Consider the following 23,327-nt stretch of genomic DNA (forward strand, 5'->3'; position numbering starts at 1 on the left):
GATCAAGAATTCTAGAGTCAGTTGACAATTAACTCTAACCATCACATCACCATTCAAAGTCTCAGATCACCTGGCTATGGTGACTCATACCTGTAATCCCACCACTCAGGCGGCAGAGGCAGGAGGATCTGCTGGAAGTTGGAGTTCAGCCTGGTCTACACAATATGTTCCAGGACAGCTAGGGATACATAGGTAGACCTTGTGAAAAACAAAACAATAACTACAAAATAAATAGTCTCGGGGCATAGGCAAACAAATTCTTGTCACAATATATTACAAGTGGTCTCTAGTGAAATTCCTGACAGAATTCTCATTTCCATCTGAAACCTTTGATTATAATCTATCCTTCTGTAGTAACTATTGGCATTCTTATCTTTTGAACTCCCTCCAGGATCTCTCACTCAGGTGGGCTTACAACATTCAAAGGCTTCTCTGCCATGCAATTCCACACTCTTTCAAATTTCTCTTTCAAGCCAGTTCCAAAGGCTCAGAAACCACAAAATCAGGTTTGTACACCAATGGCTCTACTTTTCTGGCTGACAGTTTGAGATTAGAGACCATCATTGCAGGAAGATACCTCAATCCGTTGCTTCTGTGTTGCTGTGAAAATATACTTGACTCAGACAATTTAAGAGAGGACAGCTTTATTTGAGCTCATGGCTTCAGAGGGCTCAGTCCATGACTCCTTGTCTTCATGGTCTGTGACCACTATGAGGCAGAACATCATGGAGGCAGGAGTGTTTGAACAAGGAGAGCTTCTCACTGCATGGCAGATAGAAAGCAGAAAGGAGACAGGAAGGGGCTAGGGATAAGCTATCCCCAAGGATTCCCCCTGATTCCCCTCATCCTACTTCCTCCAACTAGGCTCCATGCCCTAAGTTTCTAGAACTTCCTGAAATAGTGACACCAGTTGGGATCCTAGGTTTTAAGACATGACCTTGTACGGGTACATTAAATATTCAAATCATAACACGTATCATCTATTTCTTGTCTGCAGAATCCAAATACACGTACTTTGTTTGCTCTGTGATCACGGAATTGGGACTCGAATTTTTCCCTTTTATAGCCACAAAAGTGTCAAATATTGTCAGTTGGTGATCCTGAGGATAAATAACTTTTCTTTTGCTCTTAGTTCCTTATTTGTTAATTAAGGATGCTGAGGACCAGAATATTGCCCCAGTCACACAGCAATAAAGTGTGACAGCTATAGTTGAAGCTTGGGTCTCCTGATGGGGTCACTACTAAGTATGAAGCATCCTTCCAAGATGGCCTCTTTCCACTCCCTCCCAGGCAAAAGCACACATGAAAATCCTTGATTCCAGGACCAAATTTCTTTCTCATTCCTCACTCTGACCTATGGCTTTCCACCTTGGTTCTCATCTGACTGGTCCTATCCAGTTCCTAGACAAAGACCTACAGAATGAGAGATGTCTGAGTAGGCTGAGCTTCTTGAGGGGGATGAATGGTAACTCGCAATGCTCTTTTGGCTCAGGGGGTCACTGGAGTATGGCCAGACATTTGACCAACTTGTATTAGCCACTTTTCTCATTGCTGTGAGAAAAGTGGCTTTTCTTAAGGCAATATAAGGATGGAAGGATATATACTGCCTCAGAGTTCAAGGGCACAGTCCACCATGGTAGGAAGTTATGTCAGTGGGAACCTGAAGCACCTGGTCACATTACATCTGCAGTCAGAAAGAAAGAGACTGATGCTGGTTCTCAGCTCACTTTCTCCTTTTGTCCTTTGTATTCAGTCTCGGACCCCAGTCCATGGGATGGTGTTGCCCATCTGGGTGGGATATCCCTCCTCAGTTAAACCTCCCTGAAGACACTCTCAAACATTCTTAGAGGTGTGTCTCCTAGGTAAATCTAAATCTAGTCAAGTTGACAATGACTATAACCATCATGAGTTCACTCCTTGTCAACTTGAAATACAAACATCTCAGTTTTTTAAACAGTAGCATTCCACTCATGCTTCTCATAGACTCACAGTCACCTCATAAAGGAAAAATGCATCTAGTTCAACTTCCAGTGTCCCATTGTCTTTAAAAATTCTAAGACATGGGCCGGAGAGATGGATCAGCAGTTAAGAGCACTTGATACTCTTACAGAGAACCTAGGGTCAATTCCACATGGAGTCTACCAACCATCTGTAACTCCAATTCCAGGGGAACCCAAAGCCCTCTTCTGACCTCTGAGGCATTGCACAACACAGGTGTACTTACATACATGCAGGCAATACACTCATACACATAAAATAAAAATAATAAATGAGCTATTTTTTGTCTTTTTGAGACAGGGTCTCCTTGTAGCCCCAGCTGTCCTGGAACTCACTATGTAGACCAGGCTGGCCTCAAACTCACAAGATCTGCCTGCCTCTGCCTCCCAAGTGCTGGGATTAAAGGTGTGCACCACCATGCCCGGCCACAAACTATTTTTTAAAATTCCAAGACAGTTCAAAAGTCCAGCCTCTTCTTAGACATGAGACAAACTCTAACTCTGAGTCCCAATCAACTCAAAAACCAAGCCATAGGGGTGGCCTCATGCCTATAATCTCAGAATAGGTAGAGGGAGGAGGCTCATGACTTCAAGATCACCCTTAGCCACAGAGTTAGTTCAAGGTAAGACCCTTTAATTACAAATTACAAGTATAAAATGGCACAGGATGGAGATATAGAAAGGAAAAATTGGACCAACGCAAGAATGAAATCCAGCATGGCAAACACCAAATCCCTCATCTCCATGTTTGGCATCTTGAGCTCTTGGTGACATCAACTGGGCTCTTGGGTAGCTACATCCCTCCAGTTCTGCCACGTGCAATACAAATAGCCTCTCTCTCTTAGACTGACACCACTTTGTGCCTGCAGCTTTTCTTTTCTCGGTGTGTGTGTGTGTGTGTGTGTGTGTGTGTGTGTGTTATGTGTGCATGTGTGTGTACGTACACATACCCCTGACTTCATGAAGAGGCCAGAGGAGGACACTGGATGTCTTGCTCTATCACTATCCACCTTAGTCCCTTGAGACAGAGTCTCTCACTGAACCTGGAGCTATTCTGCTGGTCTGCAAGCCCCAGTGATCCACCTCTCTCAATACATTACCCCTACCCCAGCACTTGTGTTACAAGTACGCACAACCATGGTCAGTTTTTTCCTGAGATCTTCATATTTGAATTCAGGTCCTAATGTTTGTATCACAAGTGCCCTTACCCGGTGAGCCATCACTCCAGTCCCAACCTGTGGCTTTTCTTGGCAGATGCCCCATGGTCCTGGTATCTCTATCATCCTGAAGTCTCCAGTGCACTTGGGCTTCACCTTTATAGCTTCACACAATGGCCTCTCAAGGCCTCCTTGCAGTGAATCCAACCCTGCCACACATTGCCTGGCATCTGTGATTCAGTGCAAACTTTCATGATCCCACATTTTTTGCAATTTGCCTGCCTGAAAAACTAGTGCTATGTGAATGACATTGTCAAGTTCTGCTGCCAATTTAAGATGTGATCTGGTGAGCTTGCATCACAGCTGCAATGGCCTCTGTGTGGTTTGGTGGTTGAACAAGGAGTACATTACCCCACATGGTTGCTTTCGAGCAGGGAACCCCTTCATGGTGTTCTCAGTCCAGTCTCGCTCCTTTCAACTGAATTTTTAAATATTAAAATACTTTTAAAATTACGTGTATATATGTGTGTTTCTGTGTGTGCATAAACATATGTGAGAATAGGTAAGGAAGAGGGAGTTGGAGCCCTAGAGCTGGAGTCACAGGTGGCTGTGAGGCCCCCGGGATGGGTGCTAGGAACTGAACATGGGTTCTCTGGTAGAGCAGTAAGGGCTGTTAACTGCTGAGCCACCTCTCCAGCTCCTCAAATGAAGTTTTAAGCAGGTGCCTTGGTGGGAGGGATCTTGTCCAATGCATAGCATGACTTTTCTATTTAGAAGCACGAGTCTCCTTAACAATTGTAGGGGCTTTGTCTCCACCCTCCTCGTCCTCCTTGTCAGCCACTCATATGCTTTTCCTCACCAAACTGCATGTCTTTCATACCTTTGTGTTTGGAATTTTCATTATAAACCTCAATTAATGCAGTGAACAGAAACTATACCACAGCTTGAATGCTGTTATGCTGTCTTGATATTTCTTTTCCCCAACAACTTAGTCTATTACATTTTTAGCATTTTTATTGAAATTTTGTGATTTCCATACAACATACTTTGATGACATTTATATCCCCTCTCCCATCCACACCTCCCCACATTACCTTCCCACCCCCCAGTCATTTCAATGTACTCTCTCTGTATAATAAAGCCTATAGAGTCTATCTTGAATCCCCATATGTTCTCCAGTATGGGTCCATCCACTGGAGCTTGCGCAGGACTTGTGCCTTCTGTAACCATTGTTGTGAGTTCACATGAGTAACCGACCAGCTGTCTGGCGAACTTTCCCTCCCCCGCCCCCGCCATTGCTATCCACTACCTCTGGCTCTTACAATCTTTCCGCCTCCTCCTCTGTCATGATCCCCAAGCCCTGTGCTCCAAAAGCCTGACAGGGGCATTCCACTCAGAGATAAGTGCTTTGCAGCCCCCTCCTCCCTGCACATTAGAAGGTGGTAAGTTTCTGTGTCAATCACCATCTGCTGCATAAAGAAACTTCTCCAGTGAAAGCCGAAAGATGCATTAATCTTCAACTGTGGGTGAGCACCTGATCCAACACAGTCCATTCCAATACCCCTCTTGAGACTGGGAGTCAATATTATTATGAGGGTACCACAGTTACATCTCACAGGAGGGGACCACAGCTCCAGCTCATAGGAGAGGACCACAATTCCAGCTCACGAGAGGGGATCACAGCTCCAGCTCACAGGAGAGGACCACAATTCCAGCTCACGAGAGGGGATCACAGCTCCAGCTCACAGGAGAGGACCACAATTCCAGCTCACGAGAGGGGATCACAGCTCCAGCTCAAAGGAGAGGACCACAATTCCAGCTCACGAGAGGGGATCACAGCTCCAGCTCAAAGGAGAGGACCACAATTCCAGCTCACGAGAGGGGATCACAGCTCCAGCTCACAGGAGAGGACCACAATTCCAGCTCACGAGAGGGGATCACAGCTCCAGCTCACAGGAGAGGACCACAATTCCAGCTCACGAGAGGGGATCACAGCTCCAGCTCACAGGAGAGGACCACAATTCCAGCTCACGAGAGGGGACCACAGCTCCAGCTCACAGGAGGGGAACCACAACTCTAGCTCACAGGAGGGGACCACAGGTCCAGCTCATAAGAGGGGACCACAACTCCATCTCACAGGAGGGGACCATAGCTCCAGCCCACAGGAGGGGACCACAGTTCCAGTCCACAGGAGAAGACCACATCTTCAGCTCATGTGAAGGGTCAATGACTCCAGCTCCCAGGAGGGGACCACAGCTCCAGCTCACGTGGAGAACCACAGTTTCTGCTCACAGGAATAACCACAGCTCCAGTTTTGAGAAGAGGACGCTTCAGCTCACAGGAGAAGACCACAGCTCCAGCTCTTGGGGAGGGACCATGACTCCAGCTCACAGGAGAGGACCACAGCTCTAGCTCTCTTTCTTTCCTTAGGTTCTCAGGCTCTTAAACAGAGTTGTTTTCTGAATGTATCTAAGTATACTCATGTCCTGCAATGCCCAAGAAGGTCAGAAGGGGTGTTGGATCCCCTGGAACAAAGCTACTTCACTTGACTGGCTAAGATTTTGCTCCTCTACTTAAAATCCCCCAGACACAATCCACAGGATAGAGGGGACAGGCCCAAGATGGCTGGGCTCCTGGGCTCCACTCCTGCCTGCTGCTCAGGTCCCCACTTATTACTTGGCTGCTGAGCAGTGCTACACATGCTAGTGGGCTCCAGACCCTCAGGGTCAGCCCTGCTGGGCAGGGAGCGGGAGGCCACTATGACCATGCTGGAGAAGCTCATGAAGGCCTTTGAGTCACTCAAGTCATTCAACTGCCACTGCCGCCATTATTATCCAGATGTCTGTCGACTTACGAGATTTTTTAGGAACCATGTTATAAATGCACAAGGGCACACTCCTCTTCAAGACTCTTCTCTGATAATCTTTCATCTTTGGTAGCATAGGCTTCTGCAATCATCCGCAGCTTCAACTTGGCCATGATCAGATTGGATTCTTATAGGAATGGCAGCAGCCAAATGCTTGTGCCCTTCGGTTAGGACCTCAGGGACTGACTACCTGCTGCAGGGGCTTCTCCTTCAAATGCTGCTCTAGCTTCAACTCCCTGAGGGGAAGTTCAGCCATGTCATCTCATTGGCGATGAGCTTGGTTGACAGATGCTTGATGAACTTGAGGGTCCGCTCCTGATGGCACTTGGACTGGCAGCGATGATCTCCATCTCCAGCTGGAGGCCTGCCTTCCTGGTTGCCATTGCCTGGTGTGAAGCAAGCCGGGCCTGCCCACCTGCGCCCTCAGCCCGTTGCTTTTAAATTCAGTCCCACAAACTGTCTGGCACAAAGAAGCCAGATTTTTCTGCCAGAATAGCATATGAATGGCCTGTAGCTCAGTTCCCAAGAAAATCTATGTTCCTTTCTATCTAAAACCTCATGAGCTGGGCCTCCACTGTTCACATTTCTCTCAACATCCTGTTCTTCCAGACCCCCAGAAGAATGGCTTACAGAGCTTATATTAGGGCGTCTCTAGCCTGCAAGTCCAAACTCCTCCACATTATTCCCACAAACCTGTTCCAAAGGCTGACAAACAACATGGTCAGGTTTATCACAGCAAAAGCCCAACTTCTCAGTACCAATTTTCTGTATTAGTTACTGTGCTGGATAGCTTCAGTTGTCAACTTGACACACCCAGGTAGAGGGACCCTCAATTGGGGAATTACCTTGATTGGACTGCCCTGTGACCATGTCTGTGGGGCATTTTCTTGATTGTTGAGTGATGTGGGAGGGTCTAGCCCACTGTGGGCAGTGTCACCCCTGGGCAGGTGGCCCTGTATTGTATAAGAAAGCAGGTTGAGCACGGGCCAGGGGAGCAAGTCAGTAAGCAGCATTCCTCCATGGCCTGTGCTTCAGCTCCTGCCTCTAGGTTCCTTCCCTGAGTTCCTACCTTGGGTTCCCTGATGAATTATGACCCAGGAAATGTAAGTCAAATAAACCCTTTCCTCCCCAAGTTGATATTGGTCAGAGTATTTTATCACAACAATAGAGAAACAAACTAAAACAGTTGCTATTTGCATTGCTGTGACAAAATGCCTGATGTAAGCAACTTCAGGAAGGGTTTATTTGGGCTCTCAATTGGAAAGAATCCATCATGGCAAAAAGGACACGGTGGCAGGAGTGTGAGGCAGCTGGTCATACTGCATCAGGAAGTAGGGAGAGAAGAATGCTGGTGCTCAGCTCACTTTGTTTTTCTTTTTCATTTCATCCATGGAATGGTGCCACCCATTTCAAGGTGGGCCTTCCTCCCTCAATAAACCTCTCTGGACACTATCTCAGAGACACACCCAGTACTGTGTCTCTGTGATGATTAGTGTTAATTGCCAACTTGGCAGGATCTAGAATCACCTAGGAAAGTCTCCAGACACAACAATGAGGGATTATCTGGGTTAAGTTAGTCTCTAGGCAGGCCTATGGGGGATTGTCTTAATTAGCTTGAGGCAGGAAGATGCATCTATTGTGGGTGTCACCATTTCCCTGGGTTGGGATCCTGGACTATGTAAATACAGAATGCAAACTGAGACAAAAGATTCATAATCACCCTTTGCCTACTGTATTTTTCTGTTTCTTTTATAAAACACTATGGCCAGCCGGGTGTGGTGGTGCGCGCCTTTAATCCCAGCACTCGGGGCGGGGGGGAGGGGGGGCAGAGGCAGGTGGATCTCTGTGAGTTTGAGGCCAGCCTGGTCTACATAGTGAGTTCCAGGACAGCTAGGGCTACAGGGAAACCCTGTCTCAAAAAGAAAAAAAAAAAAAAAAAAATTGTTTTAAATGGCAGATGATACGATATTATATCTAAGGGATGCCAAAAATTCCACCCACACAGAAGTTTTCCTAATTTGCTGCCCAACTTACACAGATATCTTTTGAGAAGTTGTTGGATTATGAGATTCGAATTTGCCTTGTCTTTAAGACCAGGTGCCTCTCAGGCCTGGTTTGTTCCTATTGGCTTCCATGGTAATTTTATTTTTCAATTTATTTATTATTGTTGTACATACGATAAGTTTGTGTATGTATGTGAATGCAGGTACAGGCATGACACAGAGTATGTGTGGAGGTCAGAGAACGAGTTTAAGGAGTGAGTTCTCCTTCCATTGTGGGCTCTGGGGCTTGAACTCAGGTCATCAGGATTGTATAGCAAGTACTTTCACCTGCTGAGCCATTTGCTGACACTCCATGCTAATTTTTTGTTCAAATTTCCTTTGGAAGTTGACCTGCTAGTTCAAGACTGTTCTCCCAGCCATTCAGGAGGATGAGGGAGGAGGTCTGCAAGTTCAAGGCTTACCTGGGCTACAGAGTGAGTGCAAGCCAGCTTAGGTAATTTAGCAAGCCTGTCTCAAAACAAAAGGAAAAAAAAGGGTGGATAAAACTTTGTAGTAAAGTGCTCACCTAGCATATGCAAAACCCTAAATTCAATCCCCAGTACCACACACACACACACACACACACACACACACACACACACCTTCACTGGATTGACATGTATTATGTGACATTATGAAATGTATTTATGGGGCTGGAGAGATGGCTCAGCAGTTAAGAACACTGACTGTTCTTCCAGAAGACCTGGGTTCAAGTCCCAGCACCCACATGGCAGCTAACAACTGTCTGTAACTCCAGTTCCAGGAGATCCAACAGCCTCTTCTGTCCTCCGCAGGCATGGCACAACACAGGTGCACTCACCTACATGCAGGCAATATATGCATACACATAAAATAAAAATAAAGATATTTTAGAAAAGAAATGTATTTACACAGTCTATTTTATTTACTTATTAAAACTTTTAAAAAATATTATTTGTGTGTATATGTTGTATGTGTGTGTATGTGGGTGCATCCATGCCATGGTATGTGCATGCCACAGTGCGCATGCACAGGTCAGAGAACCATTTTGCCGAGTTGGTTCTCTCTATCCACTGTTATGTTGTTTCTAGGGCTGGAAGACAAGGTGTCAGGTTTGTGTGGCAATCACTTTTAGCTGTTGAGCATCTCTCCAGCCCCTCATCCCATTTTTATACTATTTCTTTGAGAAAACACATGACAGCATTATTTGTGAAATATGAAGTTGGAGAAATAGTTTAATGTACTAGGAAAGTGTTTGCTGCACAGGCATGAAGACCCGAATTTGGATCCTCAGCATCCACATTAAGAGTTAGGTACAGTGTGCATGCAGCACTGTAGAAGCAGAAACAGGCAGATTCCTGGAGTACACTGGCCATCAGCATAGCAAAATCAGTGAGCTCCACATTTAATGAGAAGATCTTGGAGTGTGTGGACACACCTACAAAAACACATACTGCAACACACACACACACACACACACACACACACACTACTTTTGAGCCTGGCATGGTGGCACACACCTTTAATCCCAGCACTCGGGAGGCAGAGGCAGGTGCCTTTCTATGAGTTTGAAGCCAAGCTGATCTACATAGTGAGTTCCAGGCCAGCTGGGGCTACAGAGAGACCTTGTCTCAAAAAGACTTTTGAAAGAGATTAAATGACCCAACTCTTCCCATGCCTATTTGCCTAGGAGTAGAAAGCATTGTTAAATACTACTGGATCACTATTAATGTTAATAATAAACCTTTATTATAAGCACCCATTTTGGTGTTTGGTTTTTTCTTAAATAAACTAAATATTTGATTCCCCAATTGATGGCTGTTAGACTTTTCCCCATGCACTAAGCAGAGGACTGTTAGTCAGGCAATTGGTCATACTGCCCTCCCGGCAGCCAGGATGCCTTCATGGAAGCTCAGCTACTCTGAACACTCCAAGGACCCCTGGGGAAACTGCATAGCAACCACTGTTGCTTGTTGCTGAAATGCATTTCCATTTCCAAAACCTACTATCTGGCCACCACTGTTTCAAACAGCTTAACTTTTGTTCTGTCTCTTTTTTTCTCTTTAACAAAGTCTCACTATGTAGCCCAGGCTGTCCTCAAACTCACAATCCTCCTGCCTCATCCCCTCAATATGCCACCACACCCAGCTTTCTGCAGGATATTTTGGCAATCACAAGCCTCAACGAACTGGATCATCCATTTGTCACTGGGGTTGGTGCAAACACATTCCTTCAGTTGAATGAAAAAGTACAGACTATTCCCCTCACACTTTTATTTTACATTTAATTAATTTAGTGTATGTGTACATGTGTACGTGTGTGTGTGTGTGTGTGTGTGTGTGTGTGTGTGTGTGTGTACATATGCCATGATGCAAGTGTGGGAGTCAGGAAAACTTTGTAGAGCCAGTTCTTTCCTTCCACCACATGGGTTCTAGGGATCAAACTCAAGTGGTCAGGCTTGTCAGCAAGCGCCTTTACCCACTGACCCATCTCTCTGGCCCCCTCGCAGTTTTCAAGGCAGCTAGAAAACACCCTTCTGTGCTGTCCCCTGGTATTGCAACATAAGGCCCATAAAAGCCTTATTTTTTCCTTGCCTACTGTTGACCTTTATCATTTATTAGTATAGAGGCTGAGCTGGTGACACAACGTTAAGACAGCAGAAATGGCAGTGTAGTGAAGGACAGGCATTGACTACAAGGGACGACAGGAGTAGACAGGAAGTGACAGTGGGGAGCAGAGGCTGAAGAAAGATACAAGGCTAGGAAAAGCCACAGACAAGAAACTGAGGCGTTCCAGTTGTTGGAAGAGTTTAGGGGCTGCCAAGCTTTAAGAGCCAAGAGTCTCAGATACCTCATATTCAAGAGCTGCAACTCTAATGGCTAGAGTAGCTGAGCATCCCAATATCTGAGTTCCATTCAGGAGTGGAAACGCTAGCAGGTCCTGCCTGCTGCTACCCATTGGTACTGCTGGTAGCCAAGTATTACAACAGCTGCCAAAACCCAGGGCCACTACTGGTTAAAGCCTAGAGCAATAAACTTCAGGCTTAAGTGCCTACGCAATGAGCCTCTGGTTTCTAAACTCATGACTTGAAGCTCTATGCCTCCAGGTCTTCCAGCTCAGCCAACAGGCCTTGGGCACACAGGGCCTGGGACTGCCGGCTCTGGTTAAGCCGCTCGTTGTCTACTCCAAACCACTGAGTAACCCTTGCTCTGTCTCTTTGAAAGATATCTAAATCCTATTATAAAAAATATTTTTAAAGAATTATTTAAGCTGGGTATGATGGTGCATGCCTTTAATCCCAGCACTTGGGAGGCACAGGCAGGAGGATCTCTGTGACTTCAAGGCCAGCCTGATTTACACAGCAAGTTCCGGGCCAGCTAGGGTAACAGGGAGACCCTATTTAAAAAAAAATTTTTTTAAGATTTTGGGGCTGGAGAGATAGCTCAGTGGTTAAGAGCACTGACTGCTCTTGTAGAGGACCCAGGTTTGATTCCCAGCACCCACATGGCGGCTACGAACTGTCCTTAACTCCAGTTCCAGGGGGCTCCGAAGCCCTCTTCTGACCTCCAGAGCATTGCACAACACGGATACATGCAGGCAATACACTTGTACACATAAAATTAAAAAATAATAATAAAATATTTTTAAAATTTTTTAAGATTGTGTGTGTGTGTGTGTGTGTGTGTGTGTGTATACATGTGAGTGCAAGACCCAAGAAGTACAGAAGAAGGTGTGGAATCCCTTGGAGTTACAGGTGGTTGTGAGCTGCCTGATATGGTGCTGGGAACTGACCTAGGGTCTTTGACAAGAGTAAATGTGCACTTAACCAGAGCTATCTCTCCAGTTCCTCTAAATCCAGTCCTTCTAAATCCAATCCCTCTAAACTCTAAATCCTTCTTTCTTTCTTTTTTTTTTTTTTTTTTTTTTTTTTTTTTGTCTTTTTGAAGCAGGGTCTTCCCTGTAGCCCCAGCTGTCCTGGAACTCACTATGTAGACCAGGCCAGCCTTGAACTTACAGAGATCTGCCTGCCTCTGCCTCCCAAGTGCTAAATCCTTTTTTATAAAAATAATTATATGAACTTCCTGCCTTCAAGCAAGGAATTCCTTTTATGAAGGGTCCAAGAGTTCTTTCTGGGCAATGTATACCTCAAGTCTCCCTGTCACCTGGAGACTCTAATCCAGGTATCTCACTCTGAGATGTAGCTACATACTTGTCACAGAGATGTGGGAACTTTTGCTTTATCAGATAATGAACCATTTCAGACCACCACCTCCATTACCAGGTGAATTCAGGATGAGACTGTGAGGAGACGCAGCCAGTCTTGCAGTGCAGCCCTTACACCGGGGAGGAGTCGCCCTTTAAATCTTGAGGTCAGGAGCACCAGGCAGCATCCGTCCAGCTATTAGCAAAGAGTATTCTACTGCCCACTGCTTAGTGGTACAGTGGTTCGCCTATGATGGACACCACAGAGTGACAGGGTGATTGTCCATGATGAAACTTTTCTGCATTTGTGGAGATAGCATTTTTACATTGGCAGATTCTGTTTTTGGCTCCATCAGCTTTTTTTCCCCCCACCAGCTTTTAAGAACCAATATGGCTAGAACATTGTTGCATCAGTTCAGAAAACAAACAATCATTGCCCAAATGGTACCATTTTTGAAAACTGGCACTGTCATTTGACCCAAAACATCACTTTTGAGAGTTCACGTTACAGGTATCCGTTTTCTTCTTTCTATTTTCTGATTGATTTTAGCGTTTGTATGCATTAGTTGTGCGATCTAGAAAAGCTACCACTTTTGTTTCCCTCGTATTTGAGGGAAATTTCCAGCAATTTGGTTAAATGAGCACGACACACAGTTTGGGGTTTTTTGTTTGTTTGCTTGTTTTTGTGGTTTTTTTTTTTTTTTTTTTTTTTCTGTCCGTCAGAATCGTCCTATCCTGGAGTCTTCAGCCTGTAGAAGACTTGGACTTGCACTTAATCCCCCGGCAAGCCGTTTCTCCAGGTTCAAAGGGACTGAGGACAGACGCGAAGCTGAGCGTGGGAGCTCTCTGGTACACATCACAGTGCCTCCGAGCTCCCGAGACGAGGTAGAGACTTGTTTGACAGTCCCTAGTGCTCCTACAGCGAGAGACCCGCCTTGGGACTTCCTGTGCGCTTCTGCGCATGCTAGACTAGCTTTGCACATGCGCACGCTTGCAGCACCGCCTTGGCTTCCTGCGGGTCCTGGGTCGCCGCCGCCCTCGCTACCCAGCGTAAGCCTTACGTTGAGCGGAGTCGCAGAGAGTGCGAGGGCGAGGCCGGAGCGTCAGGGTCCGCAGTGGGCGGGCGCGGGTGTGCGGTCCGGGGACGCTCGGGCGGTGCGGACCGATAGGGACGGCGAGACCGGACCGGCGCGGCCTCCTCAGCGGCTCTGCTGGCCCAGGGGACGGTGAGGCCCGAGGGCGCAGATCCCAGCCCGGGAGGGATGCTGGGGCCTGTCTGGTCGCTCTCGGGGCCCCGAGCGATCTGCGCCTGCGCGAAACCACAGCTCACCGCAGTCCCCAGCCTGCCGGGCCAGGGAGGTTGGCGACTGTTGGGCCGACGCAGGACAGCCGCACAGCCTTGGGCTGCATGGATGGGCTGTGAGGACTAGGTGTGTGGGCATGGGGGCCAACAGCCGAGAGGCCGTCCACACTCCCCCTCCTCCATGGCACACCCCTCATCGCTCCAGATTCCCGGGGTGTCCCTAAGCGTCCATCACCACCCGTGCTTTCTGCCGGTTCCCCGTCGCTGCCCGGTAGGCTTACGGTGCAGTGCAGAACGTGTTAATGTCTCATTGATGGAGGAAGACTTTGGTCCTGGGATGGTGGGTGACTTAACCAGGTCACACATGGGTTGGTTCGTTGGAGTGCTGAGACTCAAGTCCCCCGCCCGTGTTTTTTCTGCAGTGTTGAAGTCCCAGGCATAACGTCCCTTTATTCTATACAAATACAGTTCCCACCATGCTTACTGCATTCCTTCAGAGCAACCTGTGAGTTTTCTGATCTTCAGTTATTCCAGGTTAAAAGAGAAATGAGTACTATATAATAGAATTTTTAAATTTTTTATTTAACTGAATTAATTTGGTAGCATCTCATGTTAGTTGAGCTCTAGACAGGTGCATGCATTCAATTCTGATGCAATCTATGTGTGGATGACAGAGGTCTAGGTGACTTCTGATTATTCTCCAGTTCTTTCTGAGAGCCAGCGAGACAAGCACCCATAATCTTTCCTTCTTGGAATGTTCTGGTAGGTTTTTACAACTCCTGTGGCCAGATCTTTGGTGATGACTTTTGTTTTCCTTCTGCAGACGTGCCTCTGTTTCACTCCTTTGTGTATTTCCAAGAACAGCAGGAAATGAATACATCTCTGGTGAGCTTTGGGGATTTTTTTTCTTTTCCCATTTTTTTTTTTTAATTCTCTTTTGGTTTATGGTAACTGGAACAAAGCATTTCAACTTTAAAATGGAAAGGTTAAAAAAAGAAAGTTATGATTAGACAAAACAGTAGTGAGCAACAGCAGGTGTTTCTGTTGTGTTCATAACTGTAGGCAGCATTTTTAAAAATTATTTTTAACTATGTATGCTTATGTGTTTGTGTGTGAGGGTATGTGCAGGTGAGTACAGGTACCAGAGGAGGCCAGAGGCACTGGATACCCCTGAAGCTGGAGTTACAGGTAGTTGTGAGCTGCTGGACATGGGTGCTAGAACAGAACTCAAGTTCTCTGCAAGAACACCACAAGCTCTTAACCACTGAGCCATCTCTCTGGCCCGTGTATTTTTTGTATTTTAGCAAAAAATGATAAATTTCATCCATTTCTTTACTTCTATCAACCCTGAGTGGAAACGTGTTTTCTTGTGGATTTTTAAAAATTTTTTTGATACAGTTGTGAATAAGCTTCCTGAGTGAGGACACCAATGTTTCCTCTGTGTGTGTGTGTGTGTGTGTGTGTGTACACGTTTGTATAGGTCAGAGGTCAATCTTGGGTGTTGTTCCTCAGGTGCTTTCCACCTTGTTTTTTGAGACTGGGTCATTCACTGGCCTGGCGCTCACAAAGTAGCTAGGGTAATTGGCCAGCCCTGGGGATCTGCTTCTCCTCTACTTGGGTTACAAATGTGAGCCACTATTCCCAGCATTTTTACCTGGGCTCTAGGGATCAAACTCAGTTCCTCATGCATACACAACAAGCACTTCACTGGCCAAGGTGTCTCTCCAGCCACTTCCTAGTTCTTCTAAGCAATGAATGCATGCCCAGGAAGGACTCCTAAATACAGTATTCCTGGCATCTGAAACTGCTACCACATGGATGTATTGTCCTCACTACCTAAACCAGGGAGGAAATGAGGTATCTGAAGGACTGGCTTTCTCACTTTTAAATGAGTTCCCAAAATGTTTATATCTGGTGGTCAGTCTTGGTTGCAGGACATATAACAGAGTGATGAATTATCATTGGCAGAGATGTCTGTAGTTCTCATACCCACTGTACCCACATACCCCACAATCTTGATTCTCATGTGTTGGCAGTAACTTTTTCTTAAGATTTATTTTTAGTTGTTGGGGAGTGGGGTGCATGGGGGGATACTCTCAGAGGCCAGAAGAGGACATTGGATCCCCTGAATCTAGAGTGATAGCTGGTTGTGAGCTGCCTAACATGGGTGCTAGGAACGAACTCCATTCTTCTGCAAGAGCAATATGTGGCTCTTAGCCTCTGAGTCATCTTTCCAGCCCCATTTAATGAGTGCTTCCAGTGGTTTTTATTTTATTTAGATTATATTTTTTTAATTTATTTTTGTTTTATATGGATGAATGTTTTACCTGCATATATATGTGTGCCATGTGCTTGCAGTGCCCATGGAGGCCAGAAGAGGGCATCTGATCCTCTGGAACTGGAGTTAAGGATGCTTGTTAGCTACCATATGGATGCAGAAACTGAACTCAGATTTACAAGAGCAGCAAGTGCTCTTAGCCACTGAGCCATCTCTCTAGCCCCTAATTTTATTTATTTGACATGGGTGGGGATCAAACCTGGGGCCTCACACATGCTGGGCAAATGTTTTCCCACTAAGCTATCTTTGCCAGCTCCCCAATACCTATTCTCATACATGCCCAATGACCAATTCTCTGTCCTGTGTTTAGTTCTTTCTATAGTCTCCTCTGTCCATTTCTGAAGTATCACTCTTGATGCCCTCTTCCTGGATTTGATGATGTCTTCATATGACCCCTCTGACCCTTCCCTGACCTTATCCTCCCTGCTTCTGACTAGCAGCTCCATCTCCGCACCTGTGCCTTCTCCTGTTCCTTTTCAGTTCAGTGTTCCACTTCCCAGCCTGTCTAGAAAGAGTATTCAAAACTAGTCCTTTTTATTTTTTTGGTCTTTTTGAGACAAGGTCTCCCTGTAGCCCCAGCTGTCCTGGAACTCACTATGTAGACCAGGCTGGCCTTGAACTCACAGAGATCTGCCCCCCTCTGCCTCCCAAGTGCTGGGACTACAGGAGTGTATTCAAAACTATTCCATTCACCTTCACTACAGTGTGAGTCCAGGGGATCAAATTCAAGTCATCAAGCTTGACAGCAAGTACCTTTACCCCCTGAGTCATCTTGCTGGTCCTTGTGTTTTTCTTTATAAGATGCTCTGTCATTTGCTTTGTCATTTCTTTCCCAAAGCGATGATTTTCCATCTTCCCTCTCCTGAAGAGTGGCTTGAAGATCACATGCTTGTTGACACAAGCACATGATCACGTTGACAAATATCTAGTAGACAGATCAAACAGGGATACAACACTGGAGTAAATAAGAAACAACCTTTTCTTTAAAAACAAGTAAGCAAGCTGTTACCCACCCAGGCAGAACAGCAAGATGGAGGAACTTCTGAGCCTCTTCATCCTCACCAGGACAGCCAGTCAAGGCTGGTGGTACACGAATGAAGTATGGGTGGAACTTGAAAGCCATACTATTGCTCTCTGAGACAGCCTCGTCACCTGCTGGGCAGCAGTCATATCATAGATGAGTTTGGCTACAGAAGGACCTCTTTTCCCACCACTGTGCATCCCATCCATCCTGGAGCCAAGGGACAGCATGGCATCTCAGGAGACGTGCCAGAAGGACCCTTCCTGTACTCATAGATGGTTCCACATATAGACACCACAGCATTCTGAACTGTCAGGAGCTCAGGGCTGTCCCACGTGGTCCCTGAGCAAAGCAGGACCTTCCCTTCCTTGCCTCCCACTCTAGTCATGCCTGTCGAGCTAAAAGGAACCTGAAACTTTTTTTTTCCTTATTTCATAATTCTTGGCAAGTCCATGAAACAACACAATCATGTAGCCTTCAGTTGTTCAACTTGCTTTCTTATATGGTTAATCTATACTCACAATAATTACCAACAATAATTTAAGATACCAGTGGTATCTACTTAGTTGTGCTGAATGCTTTCCATAGAGTCCCTGATGCCCACTGGTATTACCAGGTGGAGGTTGGTGATATTCACAGAAGCATTTGTAGTGCTGATATGTTTCTGAATGGAACTGTTATTCAAATTAAAGACTGGGGGACTGGGGAAATGGTTCAGTGGTTCAAGCACTTCCCCTGCAAGCATGAGAACCAGAGTTCAGATCCCCAGAATCCCATGCAAATGCCAGGTAGGCATAAAGGGCCTTCTGTAATTCCCACCACAGAAGGCACAGGGTGGAATCCCTAGAGCAAGCTGGCTGGTGAGGCAAACCATATCAGTGAGTTCTGGGTGTGATGAGAGACCCTGTCTCAATAAATTGGGTAGATGATTCCTGACATAACTTTGAGCCTCCAGATTCACTCACACATGTATGTATGCTGACTTCCACACATTTACATCCACCCACACACATGAAAATGGAAAAAAGGAACAGAAAAAAAAAGAGTTTCCAGGTTAGCCATTTGTTCTCCCTCTGCTTTTCAAGGTTCTCAACTAGGAATTGTGGTTAACCAAGCCAGCTGGTCACAGATATGTTATGTGCTCAGCTGTGAGTTTACCCTTCTATAAAGCATAAAATTATAACGTATGTTGCCTGGCTTGTTTGTTGCTCCAGTGATTGAGGCAAATATTGGCTGTTGAATGAACAGGCTTGGATAGAAATAGGAACTGCATTTGGGGCATGTGATTTGTAAAATCAGGGGCTTGTGTATCTGGAGTGTAGGAGAGAGACTTGAATTGATGATAATAAGATTTGGGAAGTGTTGATAAACAGAGGGCAGTTAAACTGGTCAGGAAGTCAGGCAGTCTTGCCATCAAAGTAGCAAGTGCTCTGGGGAAATCTGGGGGAGAAAAGAGCTAGTAGAGGATGCTGAGGAGGAGCCAGAGAGGTAGGGGTAAATCAACAATGCTTAAATAATAGAGGCAAGATGAAGAGCGTTGGCCTGGAGAGATGGCTCAGCAGAGGGGAACAAATATTGCTTTTGCAGAAGAGCAGAGTTCTCCAAGCACCCATACCAGGTAGCTTATAACCACCTGTACACCAGCTGTAGGGCATCTGACACCCTCTTCTAGCCTTTGTGGACACCTACACTCATGAGCACATACCCGCATACATGTATGTGATTTAAATTTTTTAAAAAAGTTTTAAATAGAATTCCAAAGAACAGAGTGCATACTGCGATTGCATGGGTGTCCTCGGGTGGGAGCTGTACCTGATGGTTTTTGTGTTCCCAACAACCATAGTTGTTCCTGACTTGCAGTGTAAGATCAGTGGGTTTTTTGGTTTGGTTTTTATTTTTTTCCCCATTTCTCGTGTGTGCGTGTGTGTGTGTGTGTGTGTGTGTGTGTGTGTGTGTGTGTACATGCATGTGGAAGTTGGAAGTGAATAACAAATAATTGATTACCCTTCTACCATATTCATGGAGGTGGGGTCTCTCAGTTAAACCCTGAGCTCACTGACAAGGCTAGCCCTGCTAGACAGCTTGCCCTGAAGATCTCCTATCCCTGCTTTCTGAGGCTATAATTGCAGGCTGCCAGGCCCACGTGGCTTTATGTGGGTCTCTGGGGAACTCTATGAACTCTAGTCCTCGTGCTTATGTGGCCAGTTCTTTAACCACTGAGCCATCTTTTCATCTCCAAGGTAGTGGGGGGGGGGTTCTTTTGTTTTAGTTTATGTGTATGAATGTTTTTCTTGCATATATAGGTGTACCCATGTTGTGCAGTGCCCATAGAGGTTAGAAGAGGGCATCAGAGCCCCTGGAACTGGAATTACAGATAGTTGTTAGTCACTATGTGGGAGCTGAGAACTGAACCCAGGTTCCCTACAAGAGCAGCCAATGTTCTTAACCACTGAACCATCTCTCCAGCCCCACAGCAGTGTATTTTTGATAGGTATATTTTCCTTCCATAGTCTGTAATATGAAATGAAGTATGCAATGTTCATGGTTAACTGTGCCAACAAGCTTGGGATGATCTTTTCTTCACTTACCCTTTCCACGTCATCTAATTCTGATCACCGTGACATTGCAGGGGCCAGTGTCATTCAAGGATGTGGCTGTGGCCTTCACCCAGGAGGAGTGGCAACAGCTGGACTCTGATGGGAAGATGACATATAGGGATGTGATGCTGGAGAATTACAACAACCTCATCTCTGTGGGTGAGGATAGTTTTGCTTTCTGAGCTGCTGAGGTACAGGGGATTTCTATCAGTGTTGATGACTCCTAACTTTTAATTCTATAGGAATTGAATGTTCTGGTTGCCAGGTAGGGCATTTGGTCTTCACTTCCCCATGAAAGGTTTCTGATTTTAATAAAGCATGAGGGCACTTGTGTTATGCAGCTGGTACAGTAGCACTTGTCCGGAATGACAGAGACCCTGAAGCCACACATCCAGGCTCAAGTTTTTTTTCATTTCTCATTAACAGGGTATCATATTATCAAACCGGATATTATCATCAAGTTGGAGCAAGGAGAAGAGCCATGGATAGTTGAAGGCGCAGTCCCACCTCAGAGCTATCCAGGTGTGTTAGTAGAGGCAGAGAGGAGATGGTAACTGGGGACTGTTTCTCCCAGGAACTTTCTGATCATCCCAGGCCTTTGAAAGTGACTGAAGGTGGTTCGTCACTGCTAAATTCTTCTTCCTTCCCTATGAAAGCTATATGATTATAGATTTGCCCTGGTCATCACTACCCAGAATCAAAAGCTGGTTCCTTCTTCTTCTTAAACCTTCAGTCTCAGCATTTTCAAGTACTTGTTATCATAGATTTCCCTTGTTATTAGGTCTGCTATAAAAAAAAAACAAACAAAAAAAACCTTGCTTTTTACCTTCCTTGGTTTTGTTTTCATGTTCCTTTTCCATGAAGTGCTTTGTGCTCTGTGTTAGTTACTTTTCTGTGGCTTACAAAAGGAACTTCAGAGAGAAAGTGTTTATTTTGGGTCATAGTTGGAGGTTATGGTCCATCACGGTGGGGAAGGCACAGTAGCAGGAACTTAAAGCAGCTGGTCACATTGCATCTGCAATCAAGAAGCAGAGAGAAATGGATGCATCTGCAGTCAGAAAGCAGAGAGAGATGGATGCTGGTGCTCAGCTCACTTTCTCCTTTCTATTCAATCCAGGATCCTAGCCTAGGGAATGACGCCACCTACAGTGTCTTCCCACCTCAAATGACCTAATCAAGATAACCCCCACAGCACGTCCAAAGGTTTGATTCTTGGGTGATTCTAGATCCTGTTGGCAATATTAACCATCACAGGTTTTTCCTTTCTTTTAAAATTTGTGTGTGTGTGTGTGTGTGTGTGTGTGTGTGTGTGTGCGTGTGTGTGTGAGAGAGAGAGAGAGAGAGAGAAAGAGAGAGAGAGACAGAGACAGTGACAGGCATGTGCCACAGTACCCATCTGGAGGTCAGAGGACAACCTTGTGAAGTCAGTTCAGTTCTCTTTCCACCTAAAGGTGATTCCAGGGTTTGAACTCAGGTTACCAAACTTGTGCACCAAGCACCTTTACCCACTAAACCATCTCAACTTTCAGCTCTTTATCTTCTTTGAGTTCACATTACAAAATCCCAGTCTTGTGCCTAACCCTAACCCTAAGGCTTTCCCTCCACTCCCTGCTTTTGTTGGCATGTTTGTTCTTATTCTTCTCTGGTAGTGCTGATCACTGCTGAAATCCAGCCCTGTCACATTTAAGAACCTCAGACCTGGGTCTTTCTTCTTCCTAAATACTTGTTTTTATATTGGCTCTTACTGTCTTATTCCCAAGACCTTGAATGATGTTCTGTTATGGCAGGTGTTCAGAGATATGTACATCAATGACATTTAATTTATTTGTCCTTCCTCCTCCAAATGTGCCTCTGAAGGACTTTTTCCATCTCTGTGGTTCCCTGGCTTCATGATTCTTCAGAGAGCTTCTCCACTCCCAGGTCAATCAGGTTTTTTCTTTGTTCCTTTCTGCACTACACACTGAGGTCAGCGTCACTCAGCACAATACCTACCTTTCTCTGATAACAGTACATGCTTCTCCTTCTTACTATGTCTGAAATTGATCGTGAACTTGGCAAGTTCTAATTGCTAAGCAATTTTCCTGCCTCCCCTTTTTAACTGAGTTGCACTCTTCTGCTCTTTTCCCATCGTGGCCTGCATGGAGTTGCTAAGAATACCTACTTCTTACCAGGCATGGTAGTATATGCCTTTAATCCCACTACTCAGGAGGCAGAGGCAGTTGGATCTCTGAGTTTGTGACCAGCCTGGTTTACACCACCTGCCAGGGATACATAGTGGAACCCTGTCTCAAAAAATAGTAGTAGTAATAATAATAATAATAATAATAATTGATTTTTCATCACAAGTTACTTATCTTTCAAAGGTGACCACTTTTTTCCCTTGGGAAGTATTTTACTCTACCTTCTGTGTATTCTCGGTTTCTTTGGTTTAATATGACTATAAATTGGACCTGAACTGCTGTAAATCATAGTTGGCTTTGGAAAAATATCTGTTCATTCAAAGTCCCCAGTTGATCTCACGTCTTACTTCATAAGATAAGCCTACTTTCATTCATTATGACTTCCTAAGGAAACTTCCTCAAACTTCAAGGAACACCACAGTATTGGCCCTAAATTGTCTATAAAAAGTAGCTTCCTGAAACTCTAACTTCATTTGGCCCATGGACCTAACATCTTTTTATGAACACTTTCCATTTCTGCAGCTTTACATTTTATTAGAATGGGTTGTGCTCCCCAAGATGAGAAGGGTTTTAAGTCTAAGGTCAAATTTTCCACCCCTGAAAGTTTTTTCCTTCCCAACTCTCCTCATTACTTCAGTATCACCCTTCTCAGCATAGTAAAGGTAGATAAGAAGTCAAGCAAAAAGGAAAGCAGAGACTTGTGGATGCCAATGCACCAAGCACATATCTGGTACCCCATAAATCCTAGTATAACACAATGGCACCTGAGATTGTGATCTTTCTCACCCAGCTTGATAGGGTATGTTGATGCTGGTTATCTCCAAAATAAATCTTTATTTTGCTGTATCTTAAGACCATCTTTGTCCAACAAATAGCTTGTTTTTCCTGGAACAGAATATTTTTAGTTATGTCTCATCTTGGCTTGGAGTTGTTGAGTACAGGTGGTAACAAAATGTTACTGATCATATCTTTCCCTCCATTTGGCCATGGCAGTGGATTCAGGGGAGCTGTAAGTTTCAAGGAATAAGATTGTTGGGGTTTGAAGTAATGTGGATAGTGGCAAGCAAAATACATTCATTGCAAAATTTCTGAGATAAATAAAAATAAAAGCCACTATTAGAGGAACAGGCTGAGAGGCCTGATTGTTAAGGTTTGCATGCTAAATGAAACTCACATTCAGATTTAGTTGGCAGCAGCATATTGGTTGGGAATGGGTTAAGGAAACGGTCAGTAGACTGAAAATGAGAAAAATAGTTATGCAACTAATCTTGAACATGTGCTTTGTGCCACATGAGTGCCTCTTCAACTCCTGGAGTTTCACACTCTGTATGGTAAAGCCCATCATTTCCAGCTGGGCCTATTGACATTAATATAGAAGTTGTTTAAATGGCTTGCCCTGGGTTACCACATTAGTTCATACCATATAGATCCAAATAGGAACTTTCATAGAATTAGTTCAGTCCTAAATCATAGCATCATTAGAATATTTAAGAAATATGCCAGGTGTGGTGGCGCACTCCTTTAATCCCAGCACAGGAGGCAGAGGCAGGTGGATCTCTGCGAGTTCAAGGCCAGCCTGGTCTACATTAGTGATTCCAGGACAGCTGGGACTACAGGGAGACCCTGTCTCAAAAAGACGAAAAA

At 45.2% G+C, this 23,327-nt stretch overlaps 1 protein-coding gene across 3 annotated transcripts in view; it reads left to right on the top strand.

Moving 5' to 3' along the window:
- The first annotated feature begins 13,247 nt into the window (after nt 1-13,247).
- The window catches only part of Znf12 (zinc finger protein 12), a 14,621-nt gene continuing 4,541 nt past the window's right edge, over nt 13,248-23,327 (top strand). The window contains exons 1-4 of one of the 3 annotated variants that reach the window (XM_029559127.1): nt 13,248-13,294; nt 14,371-14,432; nt 19,536-19,662; nt 19,930-20,025. In XM_029559127.1, coding sequence (XP_029414987.1) covers nt 14,418-14,432; nt 19,536-19,662; nt 19,930-20,025 — 238 coding nt within the window. In that variant the 5' untranslated portion in view covers nt 13,248-13,294; nt 14,371-14,417. The other 2 variants (XM_008823991.3, XM_008823990.3) reach the window with 2 other exon arrangements.

The sequence above is a fragment of the Nannospalax galili genome, unplaced genomic scaffold (assembly GCF_000622305.1).
Source record: "Nannospalax galili isolate Female #2095 unplaced genomic scaffold, S.galili_v1.0 scaffold809, whole genome shotgun sequence".
In the NCBI taxonomy this organism is placed as follows: domain Eukaryota; kingdom Metazoa; phylum Chordata; class Mammalia; order Rodentia; family Spalacidae; genus Nannospalax; species Nannospalax galili.